A 16257-nucleotide genomic window follows, 5' to 3' on the forward strand; every position below is an offset into this window, starting at 1 on the left:
TGCCTCCAGTTTGGAATTTTCCTTTAGTTGCTCCTTTGAGTTTTAAATCAAGTGGTTACATTTCATGTAAGAGATGCTAAAGATATGCACAACCTAATTTAAGCAAGTTACAGTACCTTCACTCACAGACATTCACAAGAAACATTTGTCTTTTAGCTAGCTTATGGCTTCAAGTTACAGAAAGCAGTGAGCATGAGATTCAGCACTTCCGTGTGAGTCAGTTTGAATGCCCCAATACTGAAATATTGAGTTTGTTTTAAAAAACAGAAAACGGGTGACAATAGAGTTCCTGGTAACTGCACAGCAGATGTTGCATGAGATGACACGGTCATGCGTCCGCATGCTGGTTAGGTGGCTTTGAATGGAATGTGTTTTATGCAAAACGAATGCTCAGAAGATATTTTTCATTTCATTATCAGTGCAACAGAGGCTACACTTGCTCCTGCTGCACAATATCCTTTCATGGGCAGAAATCCATTCCCACTCTTTTGCCTGTTTCATTATCCTGATAGAAAGCTCTCCTGGCTTCAGAGTCACAAGATAGGAATTACTGTGCAAGGCTGGATTCATTTTAGAGGAGGGCATTATGAAGGTTTTGTTTCTTGGTTCTGTTTGTTAAGAGCTGTCTGCGTCTCTTTCTGATCCTCTGAAGAGCAGTTGGAGACAGCATTAGCCATGATGCAGAACTTGCGCAGGAGGATCTCCCTGAGGAGCAGATAGACCCACGGGTCCAGGATCTGGTTGAGGGAGGCCAAGCGTATCGCCGTCAGAAAGAAGTTACAATCTAGATGGAAATCCTGATTGGAGGTGTGGTTTGATGCTTCCTTTGAATTACACTGATCGGACAAGACCTGGGTGGAGAGCATCCTCAGCATCAGCACCTGAGGGGAAGATGTTTGGGCAGAACTTTATTTTTTTTCACACTAAGAGAATGAGGAGAAAGCATGCCATTAAGTGACAAAAGCTTTAATTTACTGAAAAAAACAATCACTGGTTAGAAAATAGTTTCTGATTTTGTGTACAGAAGCCTATGTTACGTTCACTAAATCATATAACGGAAACACACTCTAACAACAGTCCTGTCGGGGAATGAGCAAAAACTAATTTTCACGATTGGTCTCTGCTATCACAGAGCTGTGCCTTCTATTAATATCTCACTGGGACTGTTAAATATGTGACTGACAATGCATGATCTCATTGCGCACTATGCAGATCTCTAAACAGGACCCCTAAGTGGATTACCTCTTAATGGCAAAAGGCAGCAGCCTTTCAGAGAAAACGTGCATGACATCATTTATGTGAGGAGAAGATGGATAAAGATTCAAAGCTGTTTGTGACAAGTACTGACACAAACACATTAAAACCAATCAGTGTTTATTTTTAACATTACTTTAAGGGACATAACTATATGAAACTATGACAGCACATTGTTATAAAATATGCCTACGCAAGTACACTGTAAGAAAATATATATCCTGCAGACGCACGTGAAAAACATACCAGCAGAGGAGACCAGCATATAAGCAGGACGCACATAATCCCTAACAACTGGATGACGGTCTCCGTGGTGAGCCGTTCCCACTGCTTTGAAGACTGAGAAGTGCCTGGTTTTGTTTTACACCGGGTAACTACGCCCCGGATCGTCACCACATTGCAGAAAAGTGTTATAAGTAGAGCCGAGATCCCGAGTATGGCAAAAGTGGTGGAGAAGAATCCATTTCCTGGGACTTTGGCATCCACCATGCTGATGAAGCACCAGGTGCCCGGCCACTGCTGCGTGTATTCCCCGACCCCTGCTACGGGCAGCAGAGCAAACAGCAAAACAAGACCCCATATAACAGCTAAAATCTGCTTTGTCACACTTGTCTTCATGTGATTCGAGTACCAGTGCGGGTTAGTTATAGCCAAGGCCCTTTCGATCGCCATGGCACTCGCCATGAAGAGAGCGCACAGGCCAAAAGTTGTCATGCACACGCCAAAAAAGGCGCATAACTTGCCAGATTGGTCGATGTCACTCAAATTCCTACCAGATTGGTAAACTGAAATCACAATTGGACTTGTCAAAAGCTGCCCAAACAGGTCTGTCAGCGCCAGAGATCCAATGCAAAGCAAGAAGGACCTTTTCCTTTTATTTTCCTTCTTTCTGTAGGAGATGCACACCAGGATAAGAGCTAGCGAGTTTCCCACCATTCCGGTGATCATCATAGTTATAGGAAATCCAACTGATGCATATCCACAACTGGAATTGTTTGTGCAATTGATTTGGCGCAGTGTCTTGGAGACGTTGGCGTCCAGCATATCTTCTTCACTGGTGGTGTGCAAGCCCTCTAGAGAATCAAAGCTGAATCCAGTTATTGTTTCTAAAAGTGTACACTTATATACAGCTGTTACCCTGTGCGTATCGGTCTGGCATCATCTTGCACTCCAAAGAGCTCCAACTGAATGCGATGCGTAAAGCGCGAGGTGTCCTTTAAACGCTGGAGGCGGGACTACTTCGGGTCCGGAGGAAGCCCATATTCTCACTGTGCTGTAATAACCACTGTCCTTATGTGTCTGGAATAAGGGCACCGGTAAGTAGGGACCAGACATCGACCCTCCGGTGTTCTGCCAAAAAGCGATCGATGTTTCTGTGCGGTTTTCTTTTGTGTCTAACATGCTTGTATTGGTAAACAGGCTTCAGGCGAAATGATTTACAGGGGGTTATAACAAAGATAAAGAAATTAACTATCTTGCAAGTATCTTTATGACGTTATAACAATGTACCCACATTATAATCCATCCGGTCCTTTTTAGCCAATTAAAATATCTTTTCAGACACAAGTTATGTTTGTTGCCTTTTTCTGTTTCCAGGTTGGCCAGACTCTCTTGAAAAATATATTTAATGACAATGAAAACTTTTACCTCGATAAATACAAGTCACTTTGCCAAAAACTGATTGGAGCTTCTATGTCCGATAGCCATGTTTGCCATATTGTATGCCAGAAAGTTATTTACAGCATTTTAAATACCAGTGTTGTGATCCTCTGCCAAAAAGTGGTTTCCTGCATTTTCCAACAAATGATTGCCGGTATTTGAACTGTTGTAAATGAGTTGTTGGACTGCAATCTGTCAAACCTATCTCCCATGAATGATATCAAATCATTTTCAGGCAGAAATAACAAGCTGCAATCAGTTTTTGGCAAGTTGACTTTTATATGCCCTTTATTTATCTGGATAAAAAAGTGTTTGTGGCATTAAACATGTCTTTTTTTCTCCAAGTGATCTGGCCAAAAGGCAATAAAGATAACATCGTTCTATAAAGATATTTTAAGTAACCTGAAAGGACTGGTTTGATTATAATGTACATAAAGACAGTTGCATACAAAACTCTTGTGACGAGGAATTAGTAAGTCAAAATATTGTTATTAACTTACATATGGATTTTTTCACCCCAGAGGTGAAAATCTTCCACAAAGAACTCTTTACAATGTAACTGTTACATTGTAAAGAGTTCTCTGTTACAATGGCAACACATTTGATAGTAGATATTCTATCAGTAGAATAATCTATTCCCCCATCAAAACAATTGATATCAACTCTGCACTGTCACCATCATGTGCCTATATACTAAGAGACTTCACACTTTGCTAAACTGTATTTCAAAATAGACTAAGCAATTTTATCTTACTTGTTAATTTATTTTAAAAAGCCATTTTATTGTGACATAAACAGCCTATTGCATATAATTTCAGCATAGTCACAATTCAAATTTTACAGTTTTATTTGGATTTTTTAACTCTTGAGCTCCCAGCTTCCTCTCTCACCTCTGTGGGCTGTCTATCCTTCAAGCTCCTCTACCAGAGGCCTGGGAGCTTGAGGATCCTGCGCAGTATCTTTGCTGTTCCCAGGACTGCGCTCTTCTGGACCGAGATCTCAGATGTTGTTCCTGTGATCTGCTGGAGCCACTTGCCTAGCTTGGGAGTCACTGCAGAGTGCTCCAGTTACCACTGGGACCACTTTTACCCTCACCCTCCATATCCCTCTCACTTCCTTTTTGAACATAAGATTTTAAAACCTGAGCTTTCTGTGTAGTCAGCACTCTATTATTTATATTGCATTTCTTCAGCCATTTACTTTGAACTATCGTGTTATAGTTCGTGTTTGGTTCTTTAGTATGAATCTCGCAAAATTTGAAATTAAATGTACTTTAATAATTGTGCGAGGAAAGTTGACTATGTGGCCCAAATTCCTCTTTCCGGTTGTTTTTTGCATTTAATATAATCTGTCAAGCCAATAAATGTTAACTAGACCAGTGGGTTTATTTTCCCGCTCCTGCACCCTTTGATAAATCTGGAATTTATCAACACAGACCATGACAGTGGCAAACAGCTTCACTTCCAAGGCAATTGTTAATCCAAAGGGTATAACTTCGAGCTATAATGAGTTTTAATGAAGCAGCACTGTCATTGCTTCCGCACAGATTACCAGCTTAGTCAAAACTGCCATCTGTTGACCACACTGAGAACAGTTCAGTGAAAAGACCTTATTAACGGTACAGAAAAAGTTATTGTAGATTGTTTTTTAGATTTACAGTAGTGTAGATTAGGATGAAATTTGGTGTTAATATTTGAAAACATGAAAACTTTCAGCCCATAGCCGAAGATCACAAAAGTTAAGATCACTTACTGTTAAGATGAGCTTTGCAAAGTGGCGACACTAAACAGAACCAGACCAAATACAACCCCAACTTCAAAAACATGTATATTTCCCCTCTTGACGAACTTCTACACATTTTCTCAAATACTCAAGTTTAGAATTAAGACAGCTTGACTTGACAACCCCAACCTCTCAACAAAACCTTCATATTAAACACAGTATTAACAGGAAGCAATGTTGACAGGATTTTATTTACACAAGTACATTTCAGGTATTTTAATCAGTAAAGACTGTTCTGCCATGTTACCAGAAATGTTACTTTTTCTGCACTAATCTGGAGCAAAAAGGAAAAAAAAAGTGAATTAATTTGTTTCAAATTTAAAGAAATAATCAGTAGCATGGAGTCCAAATATGCCACAATTACGTAAAAGAAAAAAAATTAAACCTAAACTGAGAAACCAAGAACGTACTTAAAACAAGCATTATCAAAAAGTAAAATACTTACCTTGAAAACACAAAATACAGGACATTTATCATCAAAATCAAACAAACAGGCCAAAATTCATACCTAAATCACAAGTAGTCTAAATTGGTGCTGAAGAATTCACCCTTACTTAAAAAAACAAACCATTTAGTTGTTAGAAAAACCATTGGTGTCTCTTAGGGCCCCAAAATTAAAAAAGGACAGATTTTGCTCCGATTTCTTCAGAAACTAAGTGTACTGCCATGAAGATATTAAGTGGGTTTAAAATGGAATACAGCCTCTTGACACTATATTTAATTTTCATATAGGACCAAACATTTATGTTTATTGGAAACCTATACAAACACTCGTCACATATCGGGATGAATATGGTTTTAAAAAGGGAGCTGCTGCCTCTCTTTCGCTGGGAGGGGTTTAAGACTTTTAATGAAAGTATACTGAAAGGAGGGTTGGGTTTTTCTGTCTTTGTTTTTTGGCAACACAACATGCACTTCCACTAGGATTCCTTTTCTTGTATTAAAGACAGTAATAAAGTTATTTCTTTTTTGAACTGGAGCCAGAATGGGACGATCCCGAAGAGTTGCCACGCCGCCTGAAATCAAACAAAACACCATGGGAAGAACAAACAGGTTAGCACGCTTTACCATTAACACTCAGTTTATGCATAACCAAGTACAAGGTCAGAATAAATAAAAAGCGTTATAAACATGGCAAAAGTGTGAACGTATTTCTGTAAAACTGAATTCCCATAAGCCAGGCGACACATGGCTAACAACAATCAGTGCCATTGTGGTATTCCACAGAAACCCAAACCTTTCGGACGAACGCGATCTAGAACGCCTCCGTTTTCTCCCTCCAGATGATGACCTGGAGCGACTGCGCTTCTGTCTCCTCTCAGGTGAGGAGGAGGGGGAGCGGGACCTCTTCCGGGGAGAGGAGCCCTTTCCAGACCTGGAGCTGGATCTTTATGAGGAATAAACCAAGCAGTGAGGTCAGTAAGGTACAACAGGGTCTCACCAATGTGGGTATCTCTATCAAGCTTCTCTGATAAGGAGGGGGTTAGGAGCACTTTGCTACGGATCACTGGTACTGAGAACATTTCACTCAAGATGCTATGTCTCATTGGTTGAGTGTACTTGGAATTACTTTAAATGTAAATAAAGAAAAATGTGCTTCTTTTTAATATAGTCCCAATAACTGAGTGGGTAAAGCAGGAGTAACTCTCGAGAGATGCTTGATAAAGACCCGAGATCTCTATTTACACGTACAAGCTAAAGTAAGCTTTAAACTCAATACTAATTGCACTCTCAGGCCTAATTGAAATGTAAGCCCACATAAAGTGAGTGAAAACGATTTACTACATTAAACTTCCACCCTGACTTTCAATTTTTTCCTCTCTCAGCAGATAATTTGGGAAAAAAAAAATCTCTGCCAAGTAAGAGCTAAGTAAAAGGACTGCTGTGGACCTTTCTGCCCCACACATACACTCCCTAACGGGAGAGAGTGCATGTCACCTCATTCACCTGGAGCGGGACCTCGAGCGAGATCCAGATCTGGAACTGGATGAGCTTCTAGAGCGGGATCTGAAAGACAAAAAACACAAAACCTTTCCAATATTTTCTACAGAAGGACAGAGCTATGCACGGTGGTTATGTGGAAACAGGCACAATTAACAGCAAGCTACTCTTAGGAAATACCTAAAACTGCCTCAAAGCATCGGCGAGTATTCAATATACCTACAGGGTGGCTGGAATTAAAGTAATGAAAACAGGAAAAACAACAATATCCTAGACACACGGATCCCATATGAATGAATACAAGGTAAGGGTTTAGAAGAGGGAGGACAACAAATGAGCACAACAGGACATTTAATTGATGTTGATCAGTAAAGCAGAAGAAGATTGAGCCGATACTGACATTTTGCCCGGAGTTACCCTTGACCTGTACCCTTTACCTGGACCTAGACCGTGAACTGGAGCTGGAGGAGCGCGAGGAGGAGCGGGATGAACCGGAGCGGCTGCCCTTTTTCTTAGCTGGCTTATCATCATCGTCGTCACTGGCAATCAGGTCGTACTTTGACAGGTCACCATCTTCATCATCATCTTCCTCCTCATCATCCTGCAAAGGAAGTGCTTTTTTGTTGTTGTGCTTTTTTGTTTTTAATAAAATCATTTTATAATATCCAGCATTTTTTTAAATTTACAATCATCAATCTTACATCCAATTTGTATTTGGACAGGTCACCATCTTCCTCCTCCTCTTCATCATCTTCCTCCTCTTCTTCTTTTGGGACTTCCTTCTTTTCACTTTCTTTTGAGGAAGACGTGCTGTTGGTCTTGCCACGGTATTTTTTCTTTTTCCTACCAAACTGGTGGAATAAGAAACAGCACATCTCTATAAATCTGAACACTGCCAATGTCGACTTCCTCTGAAGCCAAAATCTTTCACTTGTCAAACATCAGAGCAGCAATCTTCGGGTACCAGATGACACTTACCTCATCATATTCACCGTCAGATTCCTCCCGTTCGATATATTCCACATTTTCTCTTTCATTGAACCCTCCACCGTAACCTGAAAGCATTACATAAGAAAAAAAAACCCCATCAATAACTGATGATCAAAGTAACAAACAAAAAAAATATTTACAGAATATATTGAGTTACCTGTTCTTTCTTCAAGCTTGGCATATTTGGGGGTGTTGCACATGTTGCACTCCGACCGTCTCGCCCAATTCACATTTCCACATCTTTACACACACAAGAAGGTGGAGGGAAATGCTGGTTAGAGTACTATTATATCCCAAAATCAGCAACACTATTTGTTACAACAATATCCCAGATGAAGGTGTCCACAAACAGCATCTAGTTTACAGCAAAGGTAGGCAGGTTAACTTCTAACTCGTGTGTGACATGTGGAAAATCTCATATTTCTGTGTCATATTGCCCGTAGCTTGTCAATCAAGTAAACTGGAGCTTGCAGTGTTACAAACTGTGGTTGCTCTCATTTGTCTGCAACAATGCAAACCATAAAATGTTGAGTGGTACTTTGCATATTCGAATTGCAAGTGTCAAATTTCTTGCAAATGTGTTGCACCACAGACTCCTGTACAAAAACTCCTCTTTTATTATATCCCACATGGGACTCATTGTAAGTTCTTCTTAAATAATTTAGATTTATGGAAAGTGTACATGGGATTTTTGCATATATGCAAAAGTGCCAAAGAAGATGGAGTCTTTTCTAACATTTTTTTAAAAAAGTACCAAACTTTTATCCGATGCTGGAGGTACAAGTTACGAATATAAATGAGAAAAAATATTTTCCTGGTATTTATCAGAACTTTTTGCACATTTTCAGCAATAATAGTGATTGGTAATTTGGACCCTGCCTCACTCACGAATTATGAAATCTTTATTTCTTGCACTTTATAATATACAAGTGAAAAACACGAATACCAAAGACACCTATCTGATATGGTGCCAAGACGTTTTTTGTGATGATATCATACGTTTTGCATTGCCAGTCATTCGCACTGAAGAGGCCTCGACTCTTTTCAGCGAGCGTTTTTCCAATCTCCGTCCCTCCCGCCTTCATCATCTTCGCTTCTGTAGTTTTTTCTGCATTAAAAAATAAAGTAAATTAAACCAACCTATTTTAAATGATTATGCAAAGGATAAAGATTATTTGCATTCTTAAGCTTTACATAACAGCAATAAGAGACAGAAGGGGGACTCACCTCTACCACATCTGTTGCAACTTGTCCTTCTGGCAAAGTTCACATTTCCACATCTGCAAAAGCAAAATGTTACATGCAGGTAAGGCTTGAGCTCGTTCCTCACTCGCTTTGACATGTGTGAGTATGCTGCAGGCTGGTGCAGTTTATTCATCTTTCCATTAGCCTGTGCTCCTTCCTCAGACACAAGCCTGAGCCGCGACAAATGCAGCAACTGTGTCCGTACGCATTTAACGGAGTTCACTGGAAACACGATACTGCTGACTCCGGATAAAAACTCTTCACTCATGACCACTTGGCCTCTACAACATCATAAACACCACCCATAACAGCAGCGAGTGCAAACACTCAACCCAACCCACGTTAGCTAACCACGGCTAGCGTGCTAAATAGCATTTCTGCGCCCAGGAGAGACTAGCACGCAATATCCCCCTTGCATTGATATTCTCCAGCATGTAAGCTTGAAACCGTGTTCATTCTGTTCTGTTCTAGGCCGAAACTGTGAGTGAAAGTGCTCCATTTTATTGAGCTGCTGAACGTTAGCATGAGTCACATGCTAAAAGGCCTACACTTGCTAACCTTGCTGTTAACAGCTGCACACTAAGCACCAGTCTATTGCTACACAGAGCCCCAAAAACTGTGATTTATTCACTGTGTTGGAGTACGTACTTTTTATCCGGACATATCCAGTCCCCGTCGCTGACTCGAAAACTCTTTCCTGACATTTTAGCGCCTTTAAGCTCTACCTACCCTCGCTGGCAGACTACGCTGCGTTCACCACTGTGTCCATGCAGCACAAGCTATCTCCACCCTCCCTACACTGCCACCTTCAGGCGCCTGCCGGTACTTATTTAAAGCCACTTCCTCCAAGAATAGAATAGAAAACTTTATTTGTCAATTTCTTCAAATGTACTTGCCATACAAAGGAATTGAAATTACGTTTCACACTGTCCCATGCGTAGACATTGACAACAATAAAGTGCAGATGCACAACAAAAACAGCCCTAACAATAAGGTAATATTAAATAGGTAACAGGATAGACAAAAAATAAATAAAATAAAGTGCTCCAACAGTGTTCCCTGGAAAATAGTATACTAGTCTACTTGAGGTAGTCCCAGGTTGTGGTTGGTAGGGGTATTTTGTTTTAATGCAGCATAAGACTATAGCAGCAGTAATAGTAATATAATAATATAAATAGTGCTAAAAGAAATACTAAAAATATATAGCAGCAGGTGTGTGCAATTTCAATGCAGAGGTAGTTGTTTCCAGTCAGGAATGTTTTCCAGTTCTTAGTTCAGAGAGTGTTTCCTTGTTGGAGAGTGTGCTCTGAAAGTGGAAATTTATATAATGAAAAAACACTTTGCATTATAAAGTCGAGTGTCATTTATGTTTTGATACTCTGAGCAGCAGTTCACAAACACATAGAGCCTGTTGGCCATTATCGGATCGGATGCTCCTTTTACACTCAATACAACCACCTTACCTAACATGACCTGACCTCCTAGTGCCACACATGAACTTAAATAAGCAGCCAGCAGTCAGTTCAGGTGTCCAGTCGTGTTTTATTTATGCAGCTTAGGAGTCTCCGTTAGCTCAGATCACTTTTAAATAAAAGAGATATAGAGGTGATTCTAACTACATACTTTTATCTCCTCTGGGTTAGCCTATTAGACTATTGTTATATGGTATAGCCAAAGTTTACACAAACTGCAGCTGGTCCAAAATTCAGCAGCAGAACTCATGCTTCCCTTCATAGGTTGCCTATTATTATTAGAATTGATCTCAACATTTTATTTGCCTTTGGGCGTCACCGTCTGCCCCTGGTCACAACCCTAGGTCCTCAGTCAAGGCTCTGCTGGCCATCTCAAAGCCGTGACTGACAACTGAGGATGATTGGGCTTTTTCTGTGAGAACACTCACTCTTTTGAACAATCTCCCTGAGGCCATCGGAGTGGGGAGCTCATTATCATCATCTTTTAAATCTCTCTTAAAATATATTTTTATAAGCAGGCCTTTTCTGTGCCTCCTCTTTCAGTTATGTCTTCGTGGCAGTTTTCTCTTCTTCTCCTAGCGATCATTTTTAATTGAATTTTTCTCATAGTTACTTTTAATTTTACCCAAATTTTATGTGTATTGATTTTTTAAACATATTCCTTTTATCTTTGTGTGCCGGCAGTATTGATCTATTGTTTCACCTGTTATCTCTTCGTAAATGTTTTATTTTGTTTTCTGTCTCATCCTGTGAAGTACTGGGTAACTTTATTTTGAAAGTTGCTTTTAAAAAATAAAGTTATTATTATCATTGTTCTGTAAATAAAACCTTCAAACGAGGATCTCACTACAGGCATGCTTTGTTTTCTGTGACAGAAAAAGGGAACAGTTTCATTTGTTCCACTTTTCTTTTTACAAAAGAGTTACCCGACTGAAATTTTACTTTTCCATGAAAAAAAAATACTACATTAACCTATTGTTATGCAAGTTAATGCAGTAGAGTCCATTTTAAGATCTTGGTCTTGACTTACAGAGCTGTGCACGGACTGGCACCAGCCTACATCTTTGATTTGCTACAGCCCGATGTCCCCAGCAGGTCCCTGAGGTCATCTGATCAGGGCTTACTTGCTATAAAAAATACTAAGGGTGACAGAGCTTTTGCCACTGTGGCCCCGAGACTGTGGAACTCTCTCCCCCAAACATTAAGACCTGCGGACTCAGTATCTGTTTTTAAAAAACAATTGTGATTCTGTCTTGAAAGGTGCTATATAAGGTATTTATAAGGTGCTTGAAAGTACATAAACACAGTAGTATAGCACTTCTCTGTAAATGTAATGGTGATTAAGCTCACAGGGACTTTCACCCTTTTTTTAGTCAGCAAATGACGATTGAAGTGTAAAGTGTTAAATGTCAGATAAATATTACACAAAACATACAAATGAACAGGAAGACAAGTATGCTGCTGTGCAACAGGCACACTTGACATCACGTCATATTTTGCGGTGCGTTTTGCACCGAAGCTTACAGCTACGTTTAAACTGATGCCTAAGATGATTGTTTGTGCATTAGTACTTAAGCTCACGATTGATTAAAAAGCTGTTCTGAGTGATGGGCATTGCTGAATCAATACATGCTTCTTTAAAAATTCCAAATTTAGCAGTTTTAAAATCATTATCTTACAATTTCTGTCTTTTTGCAATGCAAAAGCTGACCACTAGATGGCGGTTAACACCAACGTTTAACCTTCACCTACATCCTGTTCAAATATTCTCAATGACTTTGCATGTTTATTTATATCAGGGCTGTGTAAGAAAAAGCCACTTTTTTTTTTTTTTAAATGTAAAACCTACATAGTCTTTTCTACAGTAGCAGATATAATTATGATTTAAACAGCAGTATGTAACTGTTATTCTTTCTGTTTAGTGTCCCTGTCACAATTATTTTAGTACTGTGTAGGTATAATCAAACACACTGGACTTGCTGTTTGCACTTTTTTGTTTTTTAAGTAGTTCAGCCTTACCTTAATTTCACTTATATGTGACACTTTCTATGTAAATTGCTGTGGCAGGGTGATGCACAAAAGTGACAATGAAAATGTGGCAAAACCACCCTGTTATACCCAATTCAAAAGGCTGGTTTGGAACTATTGCATTGGTAGTGCCTGCCAGAATCATGAATTGATCCCTCGCATATTAGCTTAAAACACAATAGATAACATGGTGGGCTGCCTTCTGTGACTCTCAGCTGGTCCCTGATGAAATTATACAGGTATAAGAATAAATTCATAGACAGCAGGTGTCTGGAGGAGGATCAAACTGTAATATATGTTATCAGTGTTAAGCTGTAATTATCTCGACTCCTACAGCTCCTTACATTTCTGCTGTATATTATTTTTAGAATCAGAGCTATCAGTCAGTGTTAAAGCCAGTCTAGTGACACTGACTTAACACGAGTGATAATTATATATCCAATCAGGTAAATATCAGGGTGGTTAACATGCAGAAATAAGCTGGTCATATGCTGCTAGCAGATAAATGCCATTGATTTGGGTAAAGAAAGGCCAAGCTGCAGTGGTTTTTCATGTTGAGGAGATTTATAGTTAAGCTTCAGCTGTGCTAGAATAGCCTTTGACCACCCTCGCGGTCAAAATGAAACTCCCTCGGAGGTCGCTGTCACAGCTGTTGCGTGACCCTGAAGCCATGCCAGAAGCCATTTTAGTATTTCAGCTGAAGTCTTGCAGTTTCTTTTCTTTCTCGCCTTTTCTTTTTTGTTGACAGGGCTGAAATGACTCAGACATGCCCCTAATGTCTTGGCCAAGATGGGTTTATTTAATTGACTGCACTGGAGATGAACCGAGCAAGATTCTTTTTTAATTACACATTGTTTTAATCATCATGTATCTGGACCCAGGACCTGCCTGGGTTGGAGACCAGCGGAAGAAAATGGATGGATGTATCTGTTAGGCAGACATGCACTTGATTTATGAGCCCCACACAAGCTTTATTAGGACTTGGGGCCAGCAAAGATAAGGACCAGAGGCGAGGGACATGTTTTTTATTTAGCCTCATGCTGTTAAAGGAAATGATTCTTGGCGCTTCATCAGTATAACTTGTGATATAATACACAGGGGCTAGAAGTTTGATATTGCATGGAAAAAGACATCCTGTACACGCAAGGCTTGGTCTCTGTGCTGTTTGAGGTCTGTTTACTTCATCAAAATCATTTTTCATGTAGAAAGCTTCTTTTCTTCTTCTCAATACTGTGCAGGAGCCATCATCACTCACAGGTTTCGGCTGAGTGTTGCTCAGGGGCGGAGCGGGGGGGTGGCTTACGGGGCTTAAGCCCGGGTTGTTTTGTCAGAAGCCCGGGGTATTTTGGAGTGTAATTTTTTCATAGTTAGATGCCTGGCTGACAACTGTATAAAACAAAAAGTACACACAATATTCGAAGCACATAGTGCACACTGTGGGAATTTACGACTGTGCGTGAATCCCCCCCTGATATTGGTATGATCCAAGCTCAGGCACTAAGCGACTGAGCGAGGGGGCGGGGCAGCTGCTGCCCGTGAGTGCGCTGTTGGAGAGACGGAGCCAGCCATACTAAGGAGAGCTTAAGTTTGACCAGGTACCAAAGCAAATCATTCGTACCATACAAATAATGTAAATATGACGGTGTATCACGAAAGATTGATATGAAACTGATCACTTGACCAATATTATTTTACTTGCTCTTCAAGTGAATCAACAAATGGCGAAATGAAAATCCGAACAAATGCTATTTTTTTTATAGTCTTAGCTTACGTGTGTTTATTTCATATTTTCAGTTCTTACCCTCCCCGACTAAATCGGTTTCAGTTATGTACTGAAACATAAGAATGGACATTCGAGGCTTCTTTCAAAGAAAAAACTCAGGTAAATGTTATTTTATATATTATGCTTTGTATGTTGTTCAGTATATTTCTATGCAAAACAAGAGGGATTTCAGTACACAGCAGGATATTCACATTTGTAACCAGATATTTACACTTTAGGGAGAAAACATAAAACATTTTTACTGTACAACATCAATTTAGATTAAACTTTTGTTTTAGATAAATATTGAAATATATTTTGAATTAGTTAAATGTCAGAATAAAGAGAGACAGAGCTGTCTATATTTTATCACTTTCATCAAATTTAGGAGTACATGTACACTAAGTTTATTGTTAAATAATAAGAAAACTCCAGACGATTCCATTCTGAGCTGAAGAAGCTTCTGATAGGTTAGTAGAGTCCATGTGAGTAAACTGGTGGCACAGCTGTGGATGCAAATAAGGCAAAACACAGAGCCTGTTTCTGTGACATGGGAACATCAAGAGATGTCAACAAAACACCAGGAAAAGAACTGTGGAGCTCCATAAATGTGGCTCAATTTTGAATACAATTTGGTGCCATTTGCAATTAAGAAATACAGATAGTTTCTCTCTTTACTCTCAAAGTTAACAAATATGTTTTTATATTTATCAATCTAAAAAAATAAACATTTAGTCTGATTTGATGTTACAATTAAAAAAGTGTTTTTATCTGAAGAGTTTGTAAATATCTGTATATTTGATGATTGTCAGCACAAAGAGGGAGAGAGAGGAACAGAGAGGGAGGGAGAGAGAGGGAGATGGAGAATGAGGACAGAACAGAGATGAACAAGAGCAGGTGAGACACACATGTTAGTCAAATGGTTGTTTACCAAAAGTATAACTGTATCATAGGTCCTCATGTATCTAGTACCTAGTGTTTCTTTTTAGGTTTGCTATTTTTCAAATTCTATATTTATTAAGTTATGCAGCTTGTTTGCACAACAAGGCCAAAATAATTATATAAACTTTTCTCAATCTAAATATTGTACTTTGGTAAAATTAAAAAAATAAATATAGTGCAGGTCTATGATGATTTTTAGTGCTACTATCATCTAGTTCTGATTCTGGTTCTGTCTTGGTTAAGTCCTCAGTAGTCCTGCTTTTGAACTGTTGTAGTCCTGTTTTAATTCCGGATCAGTTCTGGGTCTGGTTGAATTGGGGTTTAGTCCCTGTGTCTTGATACAGCCCTGACTTTGTTCTGCCTCGCTGCTTAATTAAAAAACTAGTTTAAGGTGTCCTGCACATGTGATAAATATTTTTCCCTATATGAAGTCATTCTTTTTTGAACAAAAGTCAAAACAGAGCCAATTAATCTTTCAGTCATTTCTACCCCCCCAAAAAAAAAAAAAAAAAAAAAAATCCCACATGCATACTACCCTTTAGGGCTAAGCCCCGGGTGTTTCAAATGTCTGGCTCCGCCTCTGGTGTTGCTCACAAAGAATAAGGGGAGATATGAAGAAAATGAAGCCATGAATAACTAATAAGGAAACGTTGCTAATACTGTGCTATGTTTATCTGCAGCACAGAGTTGCATGAAAGATTCAAAGAGGAGTCGGGCAATTAAATAGCACTTAGGTAAACAGCTTTCAATTACATTAAATTGGCTTCACTGGCGGTAATGCTTTCTTAACTTTACTATGTCCTTTTCTGGCCAATGTACAGCCTGCCATCTGATTATGTCCTGGGTCAATAACGCTACTAAGAGAGATTTTTCAAGGGTGTCAATGAGGCTTGGGCTTGACTTCCACTGTTTTCTAGCCCAGTGACTGGTTACGGCTGAGGGTTCATGCACAGCAGAGTCTGACAGGGTGAGGCAGCCATGTATGGAGGTTTGGAAAAACCTGCTGCAAGCCACCAGGGCTTTCCAGTCCTGACAGATGGCAGCGAGCTGCTCCACAGAAAAAAGCAGAAGGGTGAGGTTGAAGAGTTGGAAGCTGGTGGACATTGGCACACTCCATCTACCATTCTTATCTCAGTATCATGATTCAGCATTAATCAGAGGGGGACGCGCATTTACCACATG

General features: G+C 39.6%; 2 protein-coding genes and 1 long non-coding RNA gene across 4 annotated transcripts; 1 reads left to right on the forward strand and 2 right to left on the reverse strand.

Moving 5' to 3' along the window:
• Positions 1-467: 467 nt before the first annotated feature.
• Positions 468-2487, reverse strand: ptger3 (prostaglandin E receptor 3 (subtype EP3)). Its single transcript, XM_082506479.1, has 2 exons — positions 1501-2487; positions 468-881 (listed from the first exon to the last, which is right to left on the reverse strand). Exons 1-2 carry the CDS (start codon positions 2296-2298, stop codon positions 585-587), a joined length of 1095 nt encoding a protein of 364 aa, XP_082362605.1. The 5' UTR covers positions 2299-2487; the 3' UTR covers positions 468-584.
• A 2380-nt stretch (positions 2488-4867) lies between these two features.
• Positions 4868-9675, reverse strand: zranb2 (zinc finger, RAN-binding domain containing 2). 2 transcript variants are annotated; one of them, XM_082505096.1, is made up of 10 exons: positions 9520-9675; positions 8854-8906; positions 8626-8734; positions 7784-7866; positions 7615-7691; positions 7338-7487; positions 7074-7237; positions 6643-6702; positions 5933-6082; positions 4868-5711 (listed from the first exon to the last, which is right to left on the reverse strand). In XM_082505096.1, exons 1-10 carry the CDS (start codon positions 9573-9575, stop codon positions 5654-5656), a joined length of 960 nt encoding a protein of 319 aa, XP_082361222.1. In that variant the 5' UTR covers positions 9576-9675; the 3' UTR covers positions 4868-5653. The 2 variants fall into 2 exon arrangements, with proteins under 2 accessions (XP_082361222.1, XP_082361221.1); XM_082505095.1 differs by having other exon boundaries at positions 4868-6082.
• Positions 9676-13655: 3980 nt separating this feature from the next.
• On the forward strand, positions 13656-15656 carry LOC309689298. The gene is made up of 3 exons (XR_014271325.1): positions 13656-13966; positions 14166-14253; positions 14946-15656. It is a non-coding gene; the product is annotated as an uncharacterized lncRNA (long non-coding RNA).
• The last annotated feature ends 601 nt before the right edge of the window (positions 15657-16257 follow it).

Source organism: Aulonocara stuartgranti (genome assembly GCF_965226115.1).
Source record: "Aulonocara stuartgranti genome assembly, chromosome: 15".
In the NCBI taxonomy this organism is placed as follows: Eukaryota; Metazoa; Chordata; class Actinopteri; order Cichliformes; family Cichlidae; genus Aulonocara; species Aulonocara stuartgranti.